The 23,739-nt window shown below is 44.7% G+C and overlaps 2 protein-coding genes across 2 annotated transcripts in view; one reads left to right on the plus strand and one right to left on the minus strand.

Moving 5' to 3' along the window:
* The window catches only part of LOC138981561 (DNA-directed RNA polymerase II subunit RPB2), a 39,640-nt gene extending 16,179 nt beyond the window's left edge, over window positions 1-23,461 (minus strand). The window contains exons 1-14 of the mRNA XM_070354519.1: window positions 23,309-23,461; window positions 15,816-16,042; window positions 15,291-15,403; window positions 13,647-13,903; window positions 11,289-11,410; window positions 10,809-10,973; window positions 9,171-9,367; window positions 8,321-8,440; window positions 6,883-7,069; window positions 5,897-6,040; window positions 5,328-5,467; window positions 4,009-4,120; window positions 2,786-2,940; window positions 1,739-1,940 (exon numbers count right to left, since the gene is read on the minus strand). Coding sequence (XP_070210620.1) covers window positions 1,739-1,940; window positions 2,786-2,940; window positions 4,009-4,120; window positions 5,328-5,467; window positions 5,897-6,040; window positions 6,883-7,069; window positions 8,321-8,440; window positions 9,171-9,367; window positions 10,809-10,973; window positions 11,289-11,410; window positions 13,647-13,903; window positions 15,291-15,403; window positions 15,816-16,042; window positions 23,309-23,327 — 2,160 coding nt within the window. The 5' untranslated portion in view covers window positions 23,328-23,461. The remainder of the gene's footprint in view (window positions 1-1,738; window positions 1,941-2,785; window positions 2,941-4,008; window positions 4,121-5,327; window positions 5,468-5,896; window positions 6,041-6,882; window positions 7,070-8,320; window positions 8,441-9,170; window positions 9,368-10,808; window positions 10,974-11,288; window positions 11,411-13,646; window positions 13,904-15,290; window positions 15,404-15,815; window positions 16,043-23,308) is intronic.
* A 53-nt stretch (window positions 23,462-23,514) lies between these two features.
* The window catches only part of LOC138981562 (phosphatidylinositide phosphatase SAC2-like), a 245,162-nt gene continuing 244,937 nt past the window's right edge, over window positions 23,515-23,739 (plus strand). The window contains exon 1 of the mRNA XM_070354520.1: window positions 23,515-23,670. Within this exon, the coding sequence (XP_070210621.1) occupies window positions 23,574-23,670 (97 nt within the window). The 5' untranslated portion in view covers window positions 23,515-23,573. The remainder of the gene's footprint in view (window positions 23,671-23,739) is intronic.

The raw sequence follows: 23,739 nt of genomic DNA on the forward strand, positions 1-23,739 counted from the left end.
GACCTGTTTACTTTAAACCCGAAGCAAGAGTACTTTCCCAAACAGTTGAGTGTATTTTTCAAAAGGTTGGTGTACTTTGCAAGCAAAGCCATATGGGCTAGGGAAAATGTACGCGTGGGTGCAAACATGTTTGTGTAAGAATAGCATGTCTTGTGAACACCTTCAGAATTTAACTCCTTCCAATACAACAGGGATAAAACAATTTTATTTATCTGTCAGTCTGTAGCATTATAACCAGTGTCTTCCAAACAGATTAATAATGAAAAGATGAACTTCGTGAAATAACATCTGCGGTTGACAGTGGCAAGTTCATTTTTACAATCATCTCAGAAAACATTGCTTCAGCACGGACTACAGCCTTTTTTCTGGCAGGATTAGCTTTGCGGGAATGAACTTTATAATTCCTTGGCAGCTTTCAGCGGATTTCTTTGCAGCAACCTTGTCCAGGTGAGTTTTGGAACTGCAGTGTCGTTTGATGTCATATTTCCCGGCATAGGCAACGGAGAAATCTGATTTACAATACTTGCAGTGTGCATGACTGTTTCCCACAGTAGACTCCACAATTCCTGGCTCTTTCTTATATTTCTCCAAGAAAATCTGCTGCTTCTGCTGTTTAGACTTGGTACAGTCACCCGAAACTGGCAACATTTTCTGCTTCATTTTGCCACGATTGTCCAGACGATCGCACGTGCCAACAACTGAACGAGGTTTCCACAGCTGAAGACTCGCTGTCATGGTTATCTCCCTTAGACCGAAACCGGTATCAGTTGTACCATCCCGTAATCAGCACACCAACACCGGAAAACGTATTCTAGACTTTTTCTTAGTCGTATTTTGTGCGTGTGTCGCGTATTGTCGTACCGATATTAATTTGGCAGACAAAATACGCCCAAATCGTACTGGTAAACAGGTCACACACACAAACACACCGACTGACTGACCTGGTTGTGATCAGGGAAGGGGATGATGGAGGCGCACACTCACACACACTGACCTGGTTGTGATCAGGGAAGGGGATGATGGAGGCACACACACACACACAGACCTGGTTGTGATCAGGGAAGGGGATGATGGAGGCGCACACTCACACAGACCTGGTTGTGATCAGGGAAGGGGATGATGGAGGCACACTCACACACACAGACCTGGTTGTGATCAGGGAAGGGGATGATGGAGGCGCACACTCACATACACTGACTGACCTGGTTGTGATCAGGGAAGGGGATGATGGAGGCGCACACTCACACACTGACCTGGTTGTGATCAGGGAAGGGGATGATGGAGGCGCACACTAACACACACACTGACCTGGTTGTGATCAGGGAAGGGGATGATGGAGGCGCACACTCACACACACTGACTGACCTGGTTGTGATCAGGGAAGGGGATGATGGAGGCGCACACTCACACACTGACCTGGTTGTGATCAGGGAAGGGGATGATGGAGGCGCACACACACAAACTGACTGACCTGGTTGTGATCAGGGAAGGGGATGATGGAGGCGCACACACACACACACACTGACCTGGTTGTGATCAGGGAAGGGGATGATGGAGGCGCACACTCACATACACTGACTGACCTGGTTGTGATCAGGGAAGGGGATGATGGAGGCGCACACTCACCTGGTTGTGATCAGGGAAGGGGATGATGGAGGCGCACACTCACACACTGACCTGGTTGTGATCAGGGAAGGGGATGATGGAGGCGCACACTAACACACACACCCTGACTGACCTGGTTGTGATCGGGGAAGGGGATGATGGACGCGCACACGCCGAGGATCATGGCCGGGTGGATCTCGCAGTGGGTGTAAGTCGAGCAGTAGGCCGATTCCTTGTCCTCGGAAAGGTCATCAGGGGTCATGGCCAACATGATTGTCTCCTCCTCCAGGGGGTCGATGTACTCCACCACACTGCTGGACACCAGGTCCTGCCAGCTGAACACACACACGCACACATAATGTTTGGCAAGAGCTCACGAAATAGACCCTTCATTGTGAACCTGAACGACGGGCGCTGTGGCGGGTGGTAAGACGTCGGCCTCTTAATCGGAAGGTCGAGGGTTCGAATCCCGGTCGCGGCCGCCTGGTGGGTTAAGTGTGAAGATTTTTCCGACCTCCCAGGTCAACTTATGTGCAGACCTGCTAGTGGCTTATCCCCCTTCGTGTGTACACGCAAGCACAAGACCAAGTGCGCACGGAAAAGATCCTGTAATCCATGTCAGAGTTCGGTGGGTTATAGAAACACGAAAATATCCAGCATGCTTCCTCCGAAAGCGGCGTATGGCTGCCTGAATGGCGGGGTAAAAACGGTCATACACGTAAAATTCCACTCGTGCAAAAAACACGAGGGTACGTGGGAGTTTCAGCCCACGAACGCAGAAGAAGCAGAAGAAGTGAACCTGAACAATGGAAACTCTGGAATGACTGATTTTACACATTAAACACTGAAACAGACATGAGATCATGAAATTGTACAAAAGCATCCCCACCTCCTCCCCCAATTTTTACATTTTTGTTTGAATTGAAACTTTCTTAAAAAAAAAAAAGAAAGAAAGAGCAATCCGGGCATGTACAGAACGACCTGTGGAGCTCTGAAAATGTCAGAAATGTGCCAATCCACTGATAAATCTATTTCTTCTTCTTACGTTCTTGACAAAGAATGACGCGCAGGCAACAACAATGGAGCTGCATGGAGAAAACATCAGTAAGAAAGGCTCAGGTAGAGATACAAAGAGGAACTCCCAAAAAAGGAGTAGGTAAATGTGAGGTAAGCGACTCACCTGTAGTTGTTGTACTCTCTCTCCTTCAGCTGTTGAATGTGACTCTTCTTCAGCAGCAATTTCTGATTCTCTACGATCAGCAGCGGCCGACAGATGCGACCTGCGTCTGTGTAGATTCTGATCTCCTTATCCTGGAAGTCCCTGATCATTGAAACCTGTGGCCAAATAAATAAATTAAATATCAATGAAATGTTGGTTTTGATTTAGTTTTAAGAAAAAAATATTGATGTATTTTTCAACTATTAAAAACCAACTTAAGTCCAGACAACAAAACTGATATATTTTTTCCAATTTCTGTTATCGACACCTGTGGCAAAATAAATAATTTAAATATTAATCAAGTTTTGGGTTTTAATTTATTTTGAAAATGAAATATTGATGTATTTTTGTACTAATAATATCACCGGAACGCAGAAGAAGAAGAAGAAGAAGTACTAATAATAAAGGAACTCAAGCCCAGATAACAACACTGATATTACAATGTTCCGAGACTTTTCCCTCCAATGAACTTCTGTACAGCGCTGAACCATTTTACAATTGCTCACTTAGCCTAGCCTCACACCAACAAATGTCAACAGAAACACCTCACAATGACACTATACTCCACACAACCCGTAGCAACACAAGCCATAACATAACCCAAAACAAGAAGAGCAAACGCTCGATCGAGTCACTTTCGCAGTTCTGAATATTATATGAGGCATCAGATGGACAGGAAGAAATTGCTATTCACAACACAATGAGTCACGTTCACATAAAATTTGAGCCCGGTCACTTTTATAGTTTCCGAGAAAAGCCCAACGTTAAGTTGTGTGTTGCCGAACAGAAAAGGCTAGTTATCTCCCTTGTTTTTCTGATAACGTTCGTAAAAGGCTACAGATGTAAATACTTTGATGTAAAGAATAATCCTACAAAGTTTCAATCACATCCGATGAACTTTGTCAAAGATATAAAATGTCTAATTTTTCCTTTGACGCTGACCTGTGACCTTGAAAAAGGTCAAAGGTCAACGAAACCATCGTTAAAGTGTAGAGGTCATTGGAGGTCACGACTAAACAAAATATGAGCCCGATCGCTTTGATAGTTTCCGAGAAAAGTCCAACGTTAAGGTGGTGTCTACGGACGGCCGGCTGGCCGGCCGGCCGGCCGGACAGACTAACACTGACCGATTACATAGAGTCACTTTTTCTCAAGTGACTCAACAAGAGAAGGTGAAAACTGACCTCTGACACAATGATGTCCATCTCACGTCTCAGTTTTCTCAGTGTGGTCATCAGCTGGTCAGGGTCACGGTGGATACCAACCCAGCAACCATTGACGAAGATTTTGGTTGTACTGCAAACATAAAACACCAAATACTATTAAATGTATTTATTTGAGCACTGGATTTCCCTTCCTTGAGCCATGCCAACAACGTCAGAGGCTCACTGAACTCATATTTAGGTGGCTGGCCGAGACTACAACAAGTCGCGTAAGGCAAAATTACTACATTTAGTCAAGCTGTGGAACTCACAGAATGAAACTAAACACACTGCATTTTTTCACAATGACCGTAGTCTGCTGCTTGTGCAAAACGGAGTGAAACTGACAAGCCTGTTCAGCGCGGTAGTGGTTTCGCTGTGCTGCATAGCACGCTTTTCTGTACCTCTCTTCGTTTTAACTTTCTGAGCTTGTCTTTAATCCAAATATAACATATTTATATGTTTTTGGAATCAGGAACCGACAAGGAATAATATGAAATTGTTTTTAAATCGATTTCGGAAATTTAATTTTGATAATAATTTTTATATTTTTAATTTTCAGAGCTTGTCTTTAATCCAAATATAACATATTTATATGTTTTTGGAATCAGGAAATGATGTAGAATAAGATGAATGTAAATTTGGATCGTTTTATATAAAAAAAAAATTACAATTTTCAGATTTTTAATGACCAAAGTCATTAATTCATTTTTTAGCCACCAAGCTGAAATGCAATACCGAAGTCCGGCCTTCGTCGAAGATTGCTTTACAAAAATTTCAATCAATTTGATTGAAAAATGAGGGTGTGACAGTGCCGCCTCAACTTTTACAAAAAGCCGGATATGACGTCATCAAAAATATTTATCGAAAAAATGAAAAAAAGTCCGGGGATATCATTCCCAGGAACTCTCATGTCAAATTTCATAAAGATCGGTACAGTAGTTTGGTCTGAATCGCTCTACACACACACACGCACAGACAGACACACACACATACACCACGACCCTCGTCTCGATTCCCCCTCTATGTTAAAACATTTAGTAAAAAGAGTGCATTCTCGTGTACGTTCAACTGCAAATGTACAAAACAAAAGGAAATGTTTTACCAAAATGGATCGATATATAAACGTTAATTGTATTTTTGACCTGTATTACTTACCCTGTATATGGATTTCCTCAGGAATAAAAAAAAGAAGAACACCTTCAGAGAAAAATGTGAGAAACAAGCTTACTTAGAAATAAAAAGAAGAAGACGAAAGGAAAGTTTACAACACCCTCAGAGAACGTGAAAAGCAATCTTACTCGGCAATGGCGGAGGGTGCCACCTCTTCCAGGTTCTCCATGCTCCACTCCTCCAAGAACTCGAGGATGGGGGAGGGCTGGGACCCCACAGAGATGTAGGCCATCAGCGCCAGGTTCTTCACCAGCCCTACAGCAGCTCCCTGTCGCATGATGGTTCAAATGTCAATGAGCACGTAAATAAAACAAAAAACAAAACAAAACAAGATCTTTAGGGGGATGGGAGGTGGTTGTAGAGTGGGAGACCTTAAATCACATACAGTGGAACCCCCCCTTTAAAGACCCCCCCCCCCCCCCCCCCCCAACCTTACTTTTTGAGATTTTCATTCTTTCACATATGTGTGTGCTGCGTGCATGCGTGTGTGTGTGTGTGTGTGTAACTATCTTTTGTCATTTAATCCCTAGTTTGCTTGGTGTTTTCGTTGTTGTTTTATTTCAGTTATTTGTTTGCTCGTTAAATTTTTGCTCGTTTGTTTTAAAATGAAATTGTAAAGAGCCTGGAGCCAATTCCTGGGACTGCGCTATAGGAAAGCTATTTATTATTATCATTACTATATTGTTCACCCTCTCACCTCTGGTGTCTCAGCAGGACAGATCATGCCCCACAGTGTGTTGTGCAGCTGACGGGGACGAGCCAGTTTGCCGTCACGTCCGATGGGGGAGTTCAACCGTCGTAGATGAGATAGTGTGGAAGCAAATGTCAGTCTGTTCAACACCTAGTAGATAAACAGAAGACATCAACAAAAATCTAAATCTCACAATTAGTCACAATTAAGAGCACTTTTACAACCTACACTACAGAATGGAAGATGTACAGAACACATCAATATAAATCCAAATTTACACTAAGTCACACATAAGCGCACTACACTACAGAATAACCACTCACAGAACTAAATGAATCGTGGACCTATGCATGCCATGCAACATTGTCTGTCAAGGTAAACAACGGACGTGAAAGCTACAGTGGAACCTCCCTTTTAAGACATTCAAAAATCTGAGAAAATCAGGTCTTAAAAAGGAGGGAGTCTTAAAATAGAGGTACATTTACAAAGCTCTCCTCGGTGTCCGAAAACCCCACTGCATCCCTTTGTCTCTTTCACTGCGTTTCTGTATGTTTTTATGCACAAAAAACAGTGAACTAGTGGTAATGTATAGCAAGCATAGTTATACAAGTTCCTTAGTTCTACCAGGTACATTCAGCATTTAATGTTTATGAGGTCTGGTGTGTGGCTGGCTTTAAGCAACTAACACATATTGCTTGAACGAGTATGTATGGTCGTTTTTTCCCCTGCCAAGTTAGGTAGTCATACTCCATTTTCGGGGGATGAAGGGTTCATTCCAAAACAAAAGTCACAACCAAAGGATAACAAAGAGCTGAAATTGATGTCAGATTTGTCCCCTGAAAGCGGCATATGGCTGCCTGAATGGTGGGGTGAAAACGACCATACACGTAAAAATCAACTCGTGCAAAAACATGAGTGAACATGGGAGTTTCAGCCCATGAACAAATAAGAAGACGAAGAAGAAGATGTGAGATTTGGTGAGCAGTGTTTACCTGTGACACTCCAGCCCTGGCCTGATGGGCTTTCTTCTGGTCACCCCAGTTTCCTGTGGCCAGGGAGTACTTGAGCCCGTCCGTGATGATCCTGGTCTTGATGGCCAGCTCCATGTTGAAGTCCTTGCCGCGGTCGATGAACTTCTGGGCGTACATCCGCACCTCCTTCATCAGGTTCCGGAACAATCTGTATCAGACCGCAAACACAAACCTTGAAATACATTACAGTAGAACCTCCATTTTAACACCCACCAGTCTAAGACTTCCCCCACTTTAAGACCTTGCTTTTTCAGATGTTTTGTTGATAACCTCAGTTAATCTACCTCCATTTTAAGACCTTGCTTTTTCAGATTTTTTGTTGATAACCTCAGTTAATCTACCTCCATTTTAAGACCTTGCTTTTTCAGATGTTTTGTTGATAACCTCAGTTAATCTACCTCCATTTTAAGACCCCCTCCTTTTTCAGACCTCATTTTCTCAGATTTTTGGTGGTCTTAAAAGGGAGGTTCAACTGTAACTGCAGATCAGTCGGGATACAAAACACAAACACACTCTGTGTTCCAGTTACCTAGAAAGTTCTAATATTTCACTGGTCAAAATGTTAAATTACTACGAAGGAAATAGGACAACCAATCAGTTGTGATAGAATTTTTAAACCATATTTTTAACTATGCTCTTGTGTTTACTTTGCCTGACTGCAGCAACTGCGTGACCAGCTATTGTAGGAGCAGGTCTATCTGATTTCTAGAAAATATTAGTTTATAAAACACCCAGTGTGATCAATTCAACGACACTACTTCGTATTCTTTTTTCTCTCCCTTTTAAGTTCTGTAAGAAGGTAAGTTAAGATATAATAAGATTTCATAAAATCCTGTGAGCCCTCATGGACATTTGGGCTGCTTTCTCACTGGGAAAACCGAGCTGCCGTATAGTGCAGCGTTACCCCTTTTTTCCTTCTTTTTTTCTGCATGCGTGTATTCATGTTTCCAAGCCCTGAGACTTTCGCTGTGAACTTTGGTTCTTTATCCTGCGCATGCGTGCACACAGGGCAGGCCTGAAAGTGGCGAGTATTTTACTCTTTTACTCGCCATGGCGAGCAGAAACATGTAACTGGCGAGTAGAAATGTTCATCTCCTCGCCAAATGCGAGTAAAGTTGCTGAAACAAATTGTTGGTTTGGATTGTAAAGTTTGCTCTCTGGCTAGTAAATGTTCAGAATAACTAGCCAAAGGCGAGTACACCATTTGTTGAACTTTCAGGGCTGCAGGGGCATTTGGACACCGAGGAGAGTGCACAAAGTTGACTGGGAAATAAATCCTTCGCCGAACATGGGGCTCGAACCTACGCCAATAGCGACAAGAGTTGTCTATTTTTTCACCACAAAGGTAAGAGAAGAGAGTAGTAAGGATATACCACACCGCATAGAAAATGTAACCTACCCTCTAAACAGGAAAGCGAGAAGAGGACCAGCAAGGTCCAGACGTTTGTTGCCATAGTGATCTCTGTCGTCTACTTCTCTGCGTCCCAGGGCAGCCAGCAACAGGCGATGCACCATGTACCTGAAATTTACAGGTAAAAACTCAGTCCCTGAAGGCAGGCATTAGCTAATTGCTTCAAAAATGTCAACTGGAAGAAATGTACATACTCACAATATTCACAAAACACTACAATCTTTGTATAGGTATAAAATTCCCTCCCCTCAGAATTAACGTTTTAACACAAAAGTCCACATTAATAAAAAAGAGACAAAAAAACCACAAAGTATTGTTACAAATTAATTTCAGGGATGAAGTTTATACAGCCGTGCCTGCAATGAAAGGCCTCCCTTGGGACCAGATGAAAGTGACCCTACAATGCAGGTTGCCTGTCAAGACAGGCTATTTGGTCAAGATGGACAAAGGGACAACAGAAGGTGTCGTTTATTAGGAAGTGGTCTCTCATCTGAGGAGCCTCACATCGCCGATACCACCGTAATGTTTAAAGTCAGGGAAATCTGCCTGAAGACTTGCTAGGTAGCCCTCACTTTTCCAAGTTTTGCTCAATAACTTTCCTTTGACACTGAATGGTTTGAATATGAGGTAAACCATCAGGAAATCATTTAACTCAGGAATACCTGATTTCTGTGAATCTTCTTCTTATACGTTTATGGGCTGGAAACTCCCACCTTCACTCATGCTTTAGCAAGAGTGGGTTTTTACAAGTATGGCCGTTTTTACCCTGTCAATCTGGCAGCCGTACGCCGCTTTCGGGGAGTCCCTGTGAACCTGACTTGCAAATGTGTCTACTCACCCCAAGAAGTAAGCCTTTTTGGTTTCGCAGAACTCGCTGACACCAACGTGGGGCAGCATTTCTTTTTGCAAAATTTCTCTGGCGTACTTGATACGTTTCTCTTTGGTCACACCAGGCCTGGCTCCTCTGGCTCCGATGAAGTTCAAGGCCACTGTCTGTTCTTGTATCACAAAGGCTTCGTCAAGAGACGGCTTCACCTGAACAGAGTGACAGAAAGCAACTGATCAATTACAGTGTTTGACAGAATATAGGCTTCAGAACAGTGGAACCCTCCTTTCAAGGCCTGATTTTCTCAGATTTGTAGAGGTCCTTAAATAGACTGTAATAGACAGGAATTAATTTCTTTTTCTGTTGTAAGAGCATTGCAAAGAGTTTTTCAACAAGAATACACAAACCACATGTTAAAATGCTGTACCATTGATCTGCATGTATTCAGGATTTATAATATATTAATATATACAGCTTGTGTGTGTGTGTGTGTGTGTGTGTGTGTGTGTGTGTGTGTGTGTGTGTGTGTGTGTGCGTGTGTGTGTGTGTGTGTTCGCGATGCACGGCCAAAGTTCTCGATGGATCTGCTTCAAATTTGGTGGGCATATTCAGGTAGACCTTCTTTAGAAGAAGAAGAAGACAACGCTTTCATCCCGGCGAAGCCGGGTATTCCTCTATCATTCGGCTCTACTTCTTTCCGACGAAGCGGATATTCATTCTAGTATATTAATATATACATTCAAGTTCAACCTTGATCTGGTGTGCTTTTATTCATAGTTATGTGACAGGGAAGACTACCGCTCCTTTCACAGCAGACTCTGCACCCGAGTTGTTGGCCTTTAAAAGTCAACACCGGTGTATTGTGGAATTCTGTTTGCGATAGGGTCTGGTGGTTTCCGATTGTCTGTATGTTCATGGAAACCTTCGGGTTTGCATAACAGTTTTTATAGGGCTAAGAAATTAGCCCTAACATTTTCAATCCTGTTTGATTGCACTTCGCTTCCCGAGGTGATCGTAGTGTTTCGGCACTCGGTTACATCTGGCGCTTGCGAGCAGGTATGGGACTTGGCATATGTTCAGGTAATGGCATAATATGACCACTGAACATTTTTGTGCTGTTCCCATTCTGCGAACTTGGGATGGACAGTGGTCCCCCGGTTCGGAACTTCCGGACGAAGTTCATTCAGACGGGGGCGATTGTGACAGGGGAGGCTACCGCTCCTTTCGCAGCAGACTCTGCACCCGAGTTGTTGGCCTTTAAAAGTCAACACCGGTGTATTGTGGAATTCTGTTTGTGATAAGGTCTGGTGGTTTCCGATTGTATGTTCATGAAAACCTTCGGGTTTGCATAACAGTTTCTATAGGGCTAAGAAATTAGCCGTAACATTTTCAATCCTGTTTGATTGCACTTCGCTTCCCGAGGTGATCGTAGTGTTTCGGCACTCGGTTACAGTTATAATATGTAAAGCGCGGAGAGCACGGATCTTTATGGTTTACGTATAAAAGCTATCAAGTATCATTATGGCATTTTGTGTAAAACAAACAAGAACAGCACTCAGAGTGTATGCATTGTCTTGCAAAGTGTTGAGATGCCTGAAACAAAGGACACCCAGTCATAACAAAACATTTCTAAATGCGTCAACAAGTTACCATTTCCATAATTTCTGGGTCATCAAAGTCGTAAATGATGTGTTCGAGGATGTCGCGATCCGACACAAAGCCCAGGGCCCTGAAGACGATGATGATGGGAATTTCCTGTTTGATGTAAGGCAGGATGGCGATGATACGCTGGCCAATGGCGCTCTTCTTGGCACCCTGAAACACACAGTCAAACATTGGTTAGCTACTCTCCAACAATCTATAAGCTACAGTGGTACTTGCGATGAAAGGACACCCTTGGGACTAGGCAAAAGTGTCTTTACATTGCAGGTGTCCTGCCATGACAGGTATATTTTGGTCACGGTAAGACAATAAGGGACAACAGAAGATGTCCTTGTAAGGGAGGTGTCCTCTCATCTCAAATGGTGGGGTAAAAACCAATATTAAACTTTAAAACCCACTCGTGCAAAATCACAAGGGTACAGTCCATGAAAGCTGAAGCAGAAGAATGATCTAAAAGTGTGAACTTACACCGCCCCCTCTGGCCATCATGTTGCACCACATGGTACTGGTGGGACGAGACGAGTGCTCTAGGCAGGATCGAATTTCACACTTGTAGGCGTACTTGGAATCCTTCTGCTGGAACACATACACTGCAAACAAGAGATCAAGAAAATGATGTACTGATAATCTGATGTTAAATTTAATGGGAATGAAATGACAGTGGATCCTCTCTGATGTTAAATTTAATGGGAATGAAGTTACAGTGGATCCTCCCTGTTAAATTTAATGGGAATGAAGTTACAGTGGATCCTCCCTGATGTTAAATTTAATGGGAATGAAGTTACAGTGGATCCTCCCTGATGTTAAATTTAATGGGAATGAAGTTACAGTGGATCCTCCCTGATGTTAAATTTAATGGGAATGAAATGACAGTGGATCCTCTCTGATGTTAAATTTAATGGGAATGAAGTTACAGTGGATCCTCCCTGTTAAATTTAATGGGAATGAAATGACAGTGGATCCTCTCTGATGTTAAATTTAATGGGAATGAAGTTACAGTGGATCCTCTCTGATGTTAAATTTAATGGGAATGAAGTTACAGTGGATCTTCTTTGATGTTAAATTTAATGGGAATGAAGTTACAGTGGATCCTCTCTGATGTTAAATTTAATGGGAATGAAGTTACAGTGGATCCTCTCTGATGTTAAATTTAATGGGAATGAAGTTACAGTGGATCCTCCCTGATGTTAAATTTAATGGGAATGAAGTTACAGTGGATCCTCCCTGATGTTAAATTTAATGGGAATGAAGTTACAGTGGATCCTCTCTGATGTTAAATTTAATGGGAATGAAGTTACAGTGGATCCTCCCTGATGTTAAATTTAATGGGAATGAAGTTACAGTGGATCCTCCCTGATGTTAAATTTAATGGGAATGAAATGACAGTGGATCCTCCCTTATAAGACCCCCTGATTGAAGACTCTCTGTTTTAAGACTCCTCGGACATTCTGTTCATAATCTCTCTAAATTTACCGCCATTTTAAATTACCTCCTTTTTGGCTCACGAAGTGTAGCTTATGCGATCGTAACTTTGTCTGTCTGTGCGTGCGTGCGTATGTCTGTGCGTGCGTGTGTATGTCTGTGGTAGAAACTTTAACATTTCGTCATTTGAAGACGTCACATTATGGCGTAAGAGGGTTAGACGTCACGCGAAGGAATGTCTCGGTCATTGTTATTTTGAGCGGGCCGAGACTATTTGGCAGTCGTGTACCTGTAAGTAGGCTACATGCAGACAGACAGATCTAGATCTAGTGTCTCTCTTTCTTGCACAGTGTCACCAATGCTTACTGTGTGTGTGTGTGTATGTGTGACGGAGTGATTGAGTTTGTGTTACGTACTGTTTGTCGATTTCTTACGTGAGCCTTGAAGGCTTCGCCTCTTGTTAAGATCTGATTTTCTCAAGATTTTGTGAAAGTCTTAAACTTGGGGGTCCCATGTACTTCCAAATCGGTGACACCAAAAGCATAAACACAACTACCCACTCACCCTCATCCCAAATTCTACTCATCACTCGCTGGTGATCGTATATTAACAGGGGCTCACATCCAAGAGAGGTGGCATAGGACAAATGTCCTGGACAATGCAAAAGTGATAGGACATTTGTCCTGAACAAAAATAAATCAATAGGACTTTTTTTCCCCGAACAAAACATAAATTTAATCTAAACTTGACTAGTTTCTTGTCACAAAGGTAACAGAACAAATAAAATGTTCTTGGCAAAAAGGTAACAGAACAAATCAAAGTAATAAAAACGTGTTGTTCTGTCTCTGAGCTAATGACAACAATTCAGTCGGCCAGCTTGAAACGAAGCCACGTGCAGGAGTGGGCAACGTCTTTCTTCGGCGCCGAAGTTTTACTTTTTAGAGCGACGTTGTCATCTGGCTGTGGCTGCTCAGAAGCCGGAGGGAGCTCAGTTTCAGTGGTACTAGTCGCTGATGAGGGCAGAGATTTGAAGTACAAACGCTTCTGGCCTTTTTCTGGCACCGATTTTCGTTTCGGCGGCATGTTGCTTTTTCGAGAAAAAAACCGCGAAGGGCTTACCAACTGTCAACCGGCTTGGAGCATTCAGAGTTGCGAGCCTTGGAAGCTCTTCTCTATAAAAACCAAGTTTTGTCTGCTTGGAGAGACACATCGCTTCGCAAAACAATTGGAAAGTACTGATAATGTCCGGATCAAATGAAAGCATAATCGGACAATGACCACTTTGTGACAAAAACAATAGGACATTTGGAACAAATATCCGTGTATGTCCGATGTTCGACGTGGATGTGAGCCCCTGTATTAACACTGCATCAGGTTTGTCACAAAGTCATATTGATAACACACCTGTATTGATAGCCATCTTTTCCTGAGCTATGAGCACTTTTTCTGAGCCGTTGATGATGAAGTAGCCGCCGGGGTCGAGGGGACACTCGTTCAACTCTGTCAAATCACGATCGGTGAGGCCATTGAGCAGACAATAGGTGGAGCGCAGCATGATGGGAATTTTGCCGATGTAGGTCTTTTGGTGCATCGTCTCCACAGGGTCCTCGCCCTCCTTGAGCACTGTTTTCTTGATGTCCACGTACAGTGGTGCAGAGTATCTGTTGGAAAAATAAAACAATAAATAAATCCAAAAACAAATTGACTGCCAGTGCCAACGTTCCAAGTTTCAGAATAAAAAACCAAGAAAGGTAAATTGTTGAAACGTTTAATTTGACAAAACAAAATGTCCCCAAATATATCGACCCAACGATCTTAAGTGCACCGACAAACAATAAGTAGACAAAACTTAGCTTGACGAAATGTGCGGCCGCTTGCTAGGAAGTCACAAGCGAATGAATCCTTTGAATTGACAAGCACATTTCGTCAAGCTAAGTTTTGTCAACTTATTGTTTGTCTGTGCACTTAAAAGACCGTTGGGTCGAAATATTTGTGAACGTTTTGTTTTGTCAAATTAAACGTTCCAACAACTTACCTTTCTTGTTTTTTGATTCAATAAATAAATCAAGATTTTTTTGATGTCCACATACAGTGGTGCAGAGTATCTTTGGGGAAAAATAATAAAAATAAAACAAGATTTCTTTTAAAGTCTTTGATCACAATAGAAAACAAGAGGGGTTAATTCATGAGACAAGTAATGAATGACAATACAAAGCATTCATAGTGTTTCAACCTATTTGTATTTAAACTAAAGGGACCAACCATGCAAATAGTACTGACAAAAAAGACTTAGTGTAAGCGTTGCTTGTTCAATAAATGACGAGTGAAAAATCAAAATGTTGTCAGAAATTGCAGACTGCCCAAGCACTACCAGAAACTCTTTTTTCTAAAATTGTTTTTATTTATAATCTATATACTGCACTTCTAAATTGCACAAACATAAAGGGGAACAAGAGGCGAAGCCTTCAAGGCTCACGTAAGAAATCGACAAACAGTAACACAAACTCAATCACTCCGTCACACATACACAGTACACACACACACACACACACACACACATACACACACACACAGAAAGAGCATAGGTGAAACTGTGCAAGAAAGCGAGACACTAGATCTAGATCTGTCTGTCTGCATGTAGCCTACTTACATGGACACGACTGCCAAATAGTCTCGGCCCGCTCAAAATAACAATCACCGAGACTTTCAGTAATTCCATCGCGTGACGTCTGACCCTCGTACGTCATAATGTGACGTAAATGTAATATGACGTCTTCAAATGTTAAAGTTTCTACCACAGACATACACACATACATACATACATACGCACGCACGCACGCACAGACAAAAGTTAGCATCGCATAGGCTACACTTACGTGAGCCAAAAACACACCACAGCACACAATGTCATTAATGTTTTGGGTAGCGCCATACTGTATGGCAGCTCGCTTTCCCCAGTGAAAGAACAGCCCGAATTTCCACGAAGGTAGCCCTACATGACTATATTTTATTATATGATAATCTTATCTTTATCCTTTGGAAACTTACGTCAAGTTTCTCAGCCTGGCTTCATTTGGCATGAGAGGGCTGGGAACACCGTCCTTTTCCCAATGTGTCGGCTTGGAGAGGTAAATCTGCTCAAACTTCAGCACATAACGCGGCTGAAAGCACAACAGACTCCCATCAATAAAAGATCATTCAGCTGACTATCAAGATGTAAGGGATTTTATCGCTATTCACAGCAGTAGCACAAAAGTTTTACATTTTGAACCCCTTTACCGACTTTAGATGTGGTGTTCAAAATTTGAAACTTTTGTTCTACTGCTACACTACTTAGTGAATGACAACCTAAAAAATGCATGGGAATCGAGCCCTTCATACGTTCTTTTAAGTACATCACATCAGTAAGGCAATTTTCACTTTCACTTTCACAAAATTGTATGTATTCTATTTTTTATTGTTAAAAGCTGCAATAAAACTAAAAGCATGACCGCCTTTCACTGTTTCAGTTTTCACAATCCAAACTTCAAGCATCAAAAACAAAGTAACAGTAACTGGGTAAGCATTTCTTACTGGTGTTTCCACTTGTCCAGATGTGTGTTGGGCCTCCGCCTGAAGATCAATGGCCGGTGCATCTTCCACGATGCGCTGAACGGACATCTGAATAAACTCATCAAACGAGTCGAGCTGCTGTCGCACCAAACCTTTCTCGTCGAAGTAGGAGCTGATGACGATCCAGCACGCCTCTTGCCACAACTCTGTGGTGACGTCTTCACTTTCGTCGTCATGGCTGTACATCTCTGCAATAAATGGTTAGCAGTCACAAATTAGTTTGAAATGTCCCAAGGATTACCAATTCTAATACTAGATACCTGTAGTAAATAAATAGTCTAAATATGTTCAGACTTGAACACACTTTGAGGACAAGCTGTACCAGTCTTCTTCAACTTCAAGCTCTGCCTCAATCTCTGCTTTAGAAATGTGTGTTTTGTGTACTTCAGATGTTTAGCATGTGTGGCACTCGTTAACTAGTGACTTATTAAAACTAATTTAGTAATTAAAGCTGTGAAAACTGTAATTGTAAACTTTGGGCATGGATATATATATATGTATGCACCATTTTGAACTTGTGTGACAACTGTCACTTGTTCATCATCCAAGGTTGAATTTCTAGCCAGTTCTAGTAACTTCTACAAATGGATAAGATTATTAGAATATTAGCCATTTTAGGTTTAAAAGATTTTACATCAGCATTGTCCCTTTTAGTTTTACTTTTAGTAAGTTAAAAACTTAGTACTTATGTCTCAATCTCTCATGGCACAGATTAATGTTCAAATGTCACTGAAGAGATCATGATGATGATGCTAGGCTACAATAGCTGGCTGCAAAAGTTCATACAGATGTGTATGTATACTGAGGTTAAAATTAAAAATGTTAAAATAAGAAGCTACCAATCACCATGTCACAGACTGACAGAGGTGTTTCATTTTTGTTTTTCATTAAAAAAATTGCCACATAAGCTTACATAATAAAGTTTACTCTGCTATTATTCCTTCATTTGATTTTTAGGTTATGTTTACGTTTAGCGTTGTAAATTCAGGGACGTTAATCGGCCTGCAGTAGGCTAACTATTACCCATCAATTACCAATACATAAATCAATAATGATAAAATCGAAAATTTTTATCTAAATTTTGATTTGATTAATATACTTACCCGAATCACATGATTTGCATTGACCCACTTCGATGCTTAGGTTATGATAAAAGCTACCCCGTCTAGGTATAAGGGGAGCAACCCCAACTAAAAAAGTGACTGCACCAGCATGACTGACACCCTGGGTTACGTCCCATGTAGCCTACTACGTCATCAATGGTGCTGGTCACGTGATACCCCTTCAATCGACTAATAGAACATTAAAATATCGAGCGGGGCAGGAGGGAGGGAATTACTCATGTGATTCGGGTAAGTATATTAATCAAATCAAAATTTAGATAAAAATTTTCGATTATAATTACATATTCTTACTCCGAATCACATGATTTGCAGATAACTCCAACCAGGAGGTGGGTAAGATCAAAAAAGGTTCAAACTCACCATCAATTTCTGGAAATGCACTGGCCCGCTGCCACCAAGGCAGGCAGGGACCTTGATCCATCGTTACAGAGCGAAGCAATGTCTCTCAGATAAAAGCTGATGAATACATCGTCTGATCGCCAAAAGGCTGTATTCAAGACTTCGCTCATTCTGTGGGACCGCAAGACGGCCAAGGAAGAGGCCCAAGGCAGCAATGTCTCCCTATTAAACTGATAAAGACAAAGCCGAGCACCAGTAAGCTGTGTGCAGGACATCATCCAACCTCCCAGACCGTAAAACGGCCGAGGAGGAGGCTCAGGCCCTGGAAAAAGAGCTCGGGCTGAGCCTAGGGGAAAGATAGCCGAAAGCGACGCCAAGGCGGAGGGAAAGAGAATCCCTCGCCAAAAAACAGGCCCACTGCCGAACATCAGGGAAAGAGCCGGTGAGAAAGAAAACATCTAGCTCACTCTAAAACCCTTGCCAGGAACTGGCCCACTGCCAAAAGACAGAACGAGGACCGAGAACCAACCTAAAAGACAGTCGCAATGCCGCTCAGGCAAAAAATGCGAAAGACAGCATCAGAGAGCCCGTAAGCTGTGCTCAGCACTTCTTCCCATCTCCTGAACCATAAAAAACAGCCCAGAAAGGGGCTCAAGTCTTGAATAACCCGAGCCGAGTAGAGGGACAGACAAGCTGCCCCCCCCCCCCCCCCCCCTTACTATTGGAAGGAAATGCCAAAAACCCTGGAAACGACTAAGCGTAAGGTTGACCGATCATAAATGAAAAGCACCAACCTTCCCCAGGACCGTAAGACAATCATGCCAAAGAAAAAGCCTTGGCATGGAGAGAGGCCCGAAAGGCCGGAGAGATAACGGTCAGCTCCAGAGAGGAGTGACCTGTTTCCTAGAAAGAGAGAGAGACGTCTGAGTACAAAAAACCAGAGTCAAACTCCAAGAAACAACTCAGAAGAGACGGTCACCAGAAGTCCACTACCAGTCCATGCAGAAGCACAGAGGGAGGTAAACAGAGGAAGAAGCGGCCTACGAAAAGTGTAAGCCGCCAGCAGAGCGGAGAACGCGGTGACCAAAGCCTGATGTGACCGGTGACTCTAACCGAAAAGACTAAGGTCAGAGTGATCACAAAGCAGTCTGCTTGTAGGTAAATGAAAGAAAATCAAAAACCCAAAACAGAAACGAGACTGGAAAGGAAAACAGAAAACTGCGAAGCTAACCAGCCTTAAGACTCCCTGAACGAGAGTCCTCAAGAAGAAGGGCCCGAAGCAAAAATCGCGGCCGACCGAGCCCAGAAAATTCCTGAGTCTGGCTGAAAAACCAAACACGTCTGATACCTCAGAACCGAGAATCAGACACGGAACACAACAGGCAAGAGTCCGAAATAGATGCAAGTGGTAGAAGGGTGACCTTAACAGGCAACCCACCCCACCGGAAGTCGACCCGACTCGCCTCATGGCAGGATGAGGGAGAAGAGGAAGACACAAATTCTAGAGACACGGAGACCGTAGTCGCCCATGCCAGGCAGGAGACTAATACACGGGCTAAGGCTGAGAGCCGGAACGCCCGTAGACCTGCCATCAAAGATGCTGGGCTGAAAGCCCGCACCAAGAAACCAGGAAATTAACTAGACCTCCACCGAAAGGGGAGGGTTAGCCAATAAAGCTGAGAAAAGTGATAGGCCACAAGAATGACCCCTCACCATGCATTGCTAAAACCAATGCAAACTCAGTAAAATCTGAATGTAACTTCCGAGGCCAACTCAAGTAAACCTTAAGTTTGGACGAAACACCAGAACCAGTCCGATCGCTAGAGAAAGACAGAGTCTAAAACGGCGAAAGACCCACAAGGACCGAGCCCAAAAGAGCAAACAACAACCACCACCACCAACGGATGAAATGGCCGTTGCACCAGCCGAGGCTAAAAAACCCGGATGCCCTAAAGCCGGCTGTTGTTCCCAAAAAGCACAGACTAAGACGTCTGTGAAAGGAAGAACCTCTCCGGATAAACCTGAGCTGAGGACTTAGCCTGAAAAAGCTGAGTCTGCTTAGGTAGAGCCCGTTTTGCTGCTTCAAAGTTTTAAGGACAAAAGAAGAGACCTGAAGGTCCCTACAAATCTTTATCTCCTTGGAGGCCAGGAGGCCAGGGAGGCCTTGGATGCCAGGAGACCTTAGAGGCCAGAAGACCTTAGAGGCCATGGAGGCCAGGAGGCCTTGGAGACCAGGAGGCCTTAGAGGCCAGGAGGCCTTGGAAGCCAGGAGACCTTAGAGGCCAGGAGGCCTTAGAGGCCAGGAGGCCTTGGAGGCCAGGAGGCCTTGGAGGCCAGGAGACCTTGGAGGCCAGGAGACCTTGGAGGCCTTAGAGGCCTGGGAGGCCAGGAGGCCTGGGAGACCAGGAGGCCTTGGAGACCAGGAGGCCTTGGAGGCCAGGAGACCTTGGAGGCCAGGAGGCCTTAGAGGCCTGGGAGGCCAGGAGACCTTGGAGGCCAGGAGGCCTTAGAGGCCTGGGAGGCCAGGAGGCCTTGGAGGCCAGGAGGCCTTGGAGACCAGGAGGCCTTGGGGGCCAGGAGGCCTTAGAGGCCAGGAGGCTTCAGAGACCAGGAGGCCAGGAGGACTTGAAGGCCAGGAGGCCTTAAAGGCCAGGAGGCCGAAGAGAGACCCATCCACCAAGGGTGAAGAACTAAGGTTGTCTCTCATTGATTCCCCACAAACTAGGAATGGGCGAGGAACAAGTCCCGTCTGTACATGACCGTATGGGCATTGTGCAGAGAGGAGGGCCTTCTCCGCTCTAAAATCGCCCTAGCAAAGGTGGAGAAAGCATCCCCTGCGTCCTGCTCTTTACTGAGTGTAAAGGGCGCCAAGGACTCCGTAAAGGAGTGTCTCCGAAATGGAAGCAAGTTCCAAAAGCTGTCTGCCCACTTCCTCAGAGGGGAAGAGAGTCTGCTCAGAGAGCAGGGGACTCGAAACGTTCCCCAAAGAAGAAGTTCCGGCGTGACCGGCAAAGGTGCACGCAGAGGGGCAAAAGACGACAGCAAACTCCGGGACATCCTGGGCAAAGGCAACTTCCTCTGAGCCGCTAATGTCCCGAAGCTGGGAAGGCCGGAGCCTGAAGCCCCTTTCCTGCAGGTCAACGGCCAAACTTCACCCCTGACTAAGAGGAGGATGAGAGGCGTCGAAGACCAAAGGCACAGGAAGTGAGGAGAACGGCAGAACCCACTACCGAAGTGTGTGGTAGCTGCTAATCCGCCTGAGGCAGGGAGCCTGCAAGCCCAAAGGGCACTGCTGACGAAAAAACCAGACTCAAACCAGATGGGACCATAGCAGGTCCACTATCCAGTGAGCCCCCACCTCCGGCCGGAGCCAGAAGCGCAGAGGTCGCGCACGATCGCCGACATAAGGCAAGGTTCAAACCGAACGTGACCGTAGTCTGTGCACTAACCAGTGAACCTACGCTTCCAGCCGGAACCAGAAGCAAAGCTGTCGCGGACGACAGCTGAAGTAGGGCAAGCTCGAACCAGAAGTGACAGCAGCCTGTGCACTAACCGGTGAGCTCACCTTCCGTCCGCAGCCAGAAGCGCAGAGGTCGCGTACGACCGCCGCCGTAAGGCAAGGTTCAAACTGGACGTGCCAGTAGCCTGTGCACTAACCAGTGAACCGATACTTCCAGCCGGAACTGGAAGCACAGCCGTCGCGTACGACTGCTGCCGTAGGGCAAGGCTCGAAACCGGACGTGACAGCAGTCTGTACACTAACCAGTGAACCTACGCTTCCGGCCGTACCCGGAAGCGGCGCTGTCGCGGACGACTGCTGAAGTAGGTAAAGGCTCGAACCAGAAGTGACAGCAGCCTGAGCACTAACCAGTGAACCTACACTTCCGGCCGGAACCGGAAGCCCAGCTGACGCTGACGACTGCTGACGTAGGGTAAGGCCCAAACCGGACGTGACAGCAGCCTGTGCACTACCGGTGAACCTACACTTCCGGCCGGAACCGGAAGCGCAGCTGCCGCGGACGACTGCTGACGTAAGGCAAGGCTCAAACCGGACGTGAACGTAGTCCGAACACTAGCCAGTGAGCCTTTTACTTCCGGCCTGAGCCGGAAGCAGCTGTCGCGGACGACTGCTGACGTAAGGCGGGGTTCGTACCGGACGTGAACACCATCTGCTCACTAGACGGTGAACCCCTACTTCCTGCAACAGCAGGAAGCCCAGCTGTCAGAACCGACTGCTGGAGTACGGAGAGGTTCAGACCTGACGTGAACACCGTCTGCTCACTAGCAGGAGAACATCCGATTCCGGAAACCGGAAGTGCAGCTGCCGTAAACGGCTGCTGCAGACACCAACCTTGTTGTGGCCGGATCCCCGGAGGGACATGCACTGTTGCGCTACCGCAAGCGGAAGGCAACAAATGCCGGCCAGGAAGAGGAGAAGAAGATCCCCAAGGGACCGTCCAGAAACATCACGGTGGACAGCAGCCTGGTCCGGAGAAGACCCAGAGTCTGAAGGAGAGAAAGTCGCCTAACCCCCAGGCGGGGGGCAGAGCTGGCGACGAAGTCCGCCGCGGCAAACCTCGCGAACGAGGGAATCTATTTCTGGAAATAAGCAAAAGATAAGTGCAGACCCCAGAGCCCTAGACTCTGGAGCCGAAACAGACGTAAAACGACAGCCTTAGAGGCCAAAACGGACGGCTGAGAGCCAGACGGCCAATCGTCCGTAACCGAAAAAACGGCACAGAACAACGTAAAAAATTGCCTAAAATTGTGCCAACATGAACAACAAAGGAGTTCATCAAAAGAAGAGGCTGCTGAGGGATAGAGCTTAGCAGGGCCCAAGCCCTACCCTCGGCCTTAGCTCCCTCTAATTCTCATTAACGGTCAAGTAAGCACCGAGAGAAAAATAAACAAACAACTGAAACTAGCAAAGTCCGAACGGACGCCAACCTTTCAGAAGCCAGCAAAGAGGGCAGGTAAAACCAGTTTAGGAGCTACCAAAGGCAGCTAAACAACTAGCTATACGAAGAGTTAAGCGTCCGAGAACGGACGAAAAATCAACATAACAACAACATGCTAGCTAAAAATGGCGACCAAAGAGGAAGCCACAAGTCTGAAAATAATAAAGTCCGTACAGACACAAACATTTCAGAAGCAAGCACGCAAATAGATAAGCACATACGTAACAGCTACCGACGGCAGCTACAAAGCAAGCTACAACAGCGTTAATAGCCGAACACGGCTAAAACAACAGAAGCCAGACAACGTGCTAATGCAAATGGCGACCATGAGGAAGCCAAACAACTGCTGAGAACTTCAGAGTCCAACAGACATGCGAAATTCACAGCAGAAGCAATAAAATATACAAGAAAATATGAACGATCTCACCAGCTGCAAGCCAGCAAGAAGTAGACGGGGGCCGAGGCCGGAGGGTGCCGTAGACACAAAACCAGCCAGAGCAAAAGCGTACACAACCGTCACCCTTGAGTGATAGTAGTCGATTGAAGGGGTATCACGTGACCAGCACCATTGATGACGTAGTAGGCTACATGGGACGTAACCCAGGGTGTCAGTCATGCTGGTGCAGTCACTTTTTTAGTTGGGGTTGCTCCCCTTATACCTAGACGGGGTAGCTTTTATCATAACCTAAGCATCGAAGTGGGTCAATGCAAATCATGTGATTCGGAGTAAGAATATGTAATTATAATCTGCAATACAATGAGTCGAAATCGAATGACTGACATCGATCTATTTTGAACTACATCGATGACAACAATCTATATCAGTGTCACACTGGCAACACATTTCCACATTTCTTTCTGTATTATCGAGTACATTTTTTACGTAGTAGTCAGAAGTAATGTGACTAACAAAATTTACTCTTCACGAACACCTAGTTTTTGTTTGTGTTTTGCAGGAAGTACCGCCATTTTGCAAGGGAGATGCGTATTCGTTTTTTAAACTAATTTCTCAGTTTTATTGAAGATGATGTACCTTCATCTTGATTGTACATGTTGAAGGATAAGTACTGCTAACAGTCCACCCAGTGCTTTGAAGCGATGGTCCAAGATTCACTGTGATATAATTTAGATCGGACAGGTACTCCGTGCTCTCTCCTCTTCTCAGAGCGTCGCAGCTCCGAATGAAGCTTGTTGCTCTTTTGCGAAGAAGTACATTTTAAAAAGCCCGTACTTCCGGTTTTCATTTGGAAGCAAGTGCGAAACACAGAATGATTTGAAACGGCATTTCTATTGTCAGGATGGAACTTTTTATGACAGAATCTCATTATATTGTTCAGGACGGCGAATTCAGTCTGTGGTGTGACCGTTCGAATGGAAAATTGGTGCCTAAAGAAGGTAAATATGACAGAAGTGCTCTCTGATTCAGTTATCGTCTGCTTCAGTTTTCCGTCTGCTGCCGGTGCT

Source organism: Littorina saxatilis, linkage group LG12, assembly GCF_037325665.1.
Source record: "Littorina saxatilis isolate snail1 linkage group LG12, US_GU_Lsax_2.0, whole genome shotgun sequence".
NCBI lineage: Eukaryota > Metazoa > Mollusca > Gastropoda > Littorinimorpha > Littorinidae > Littorina > Littorina saxatilis.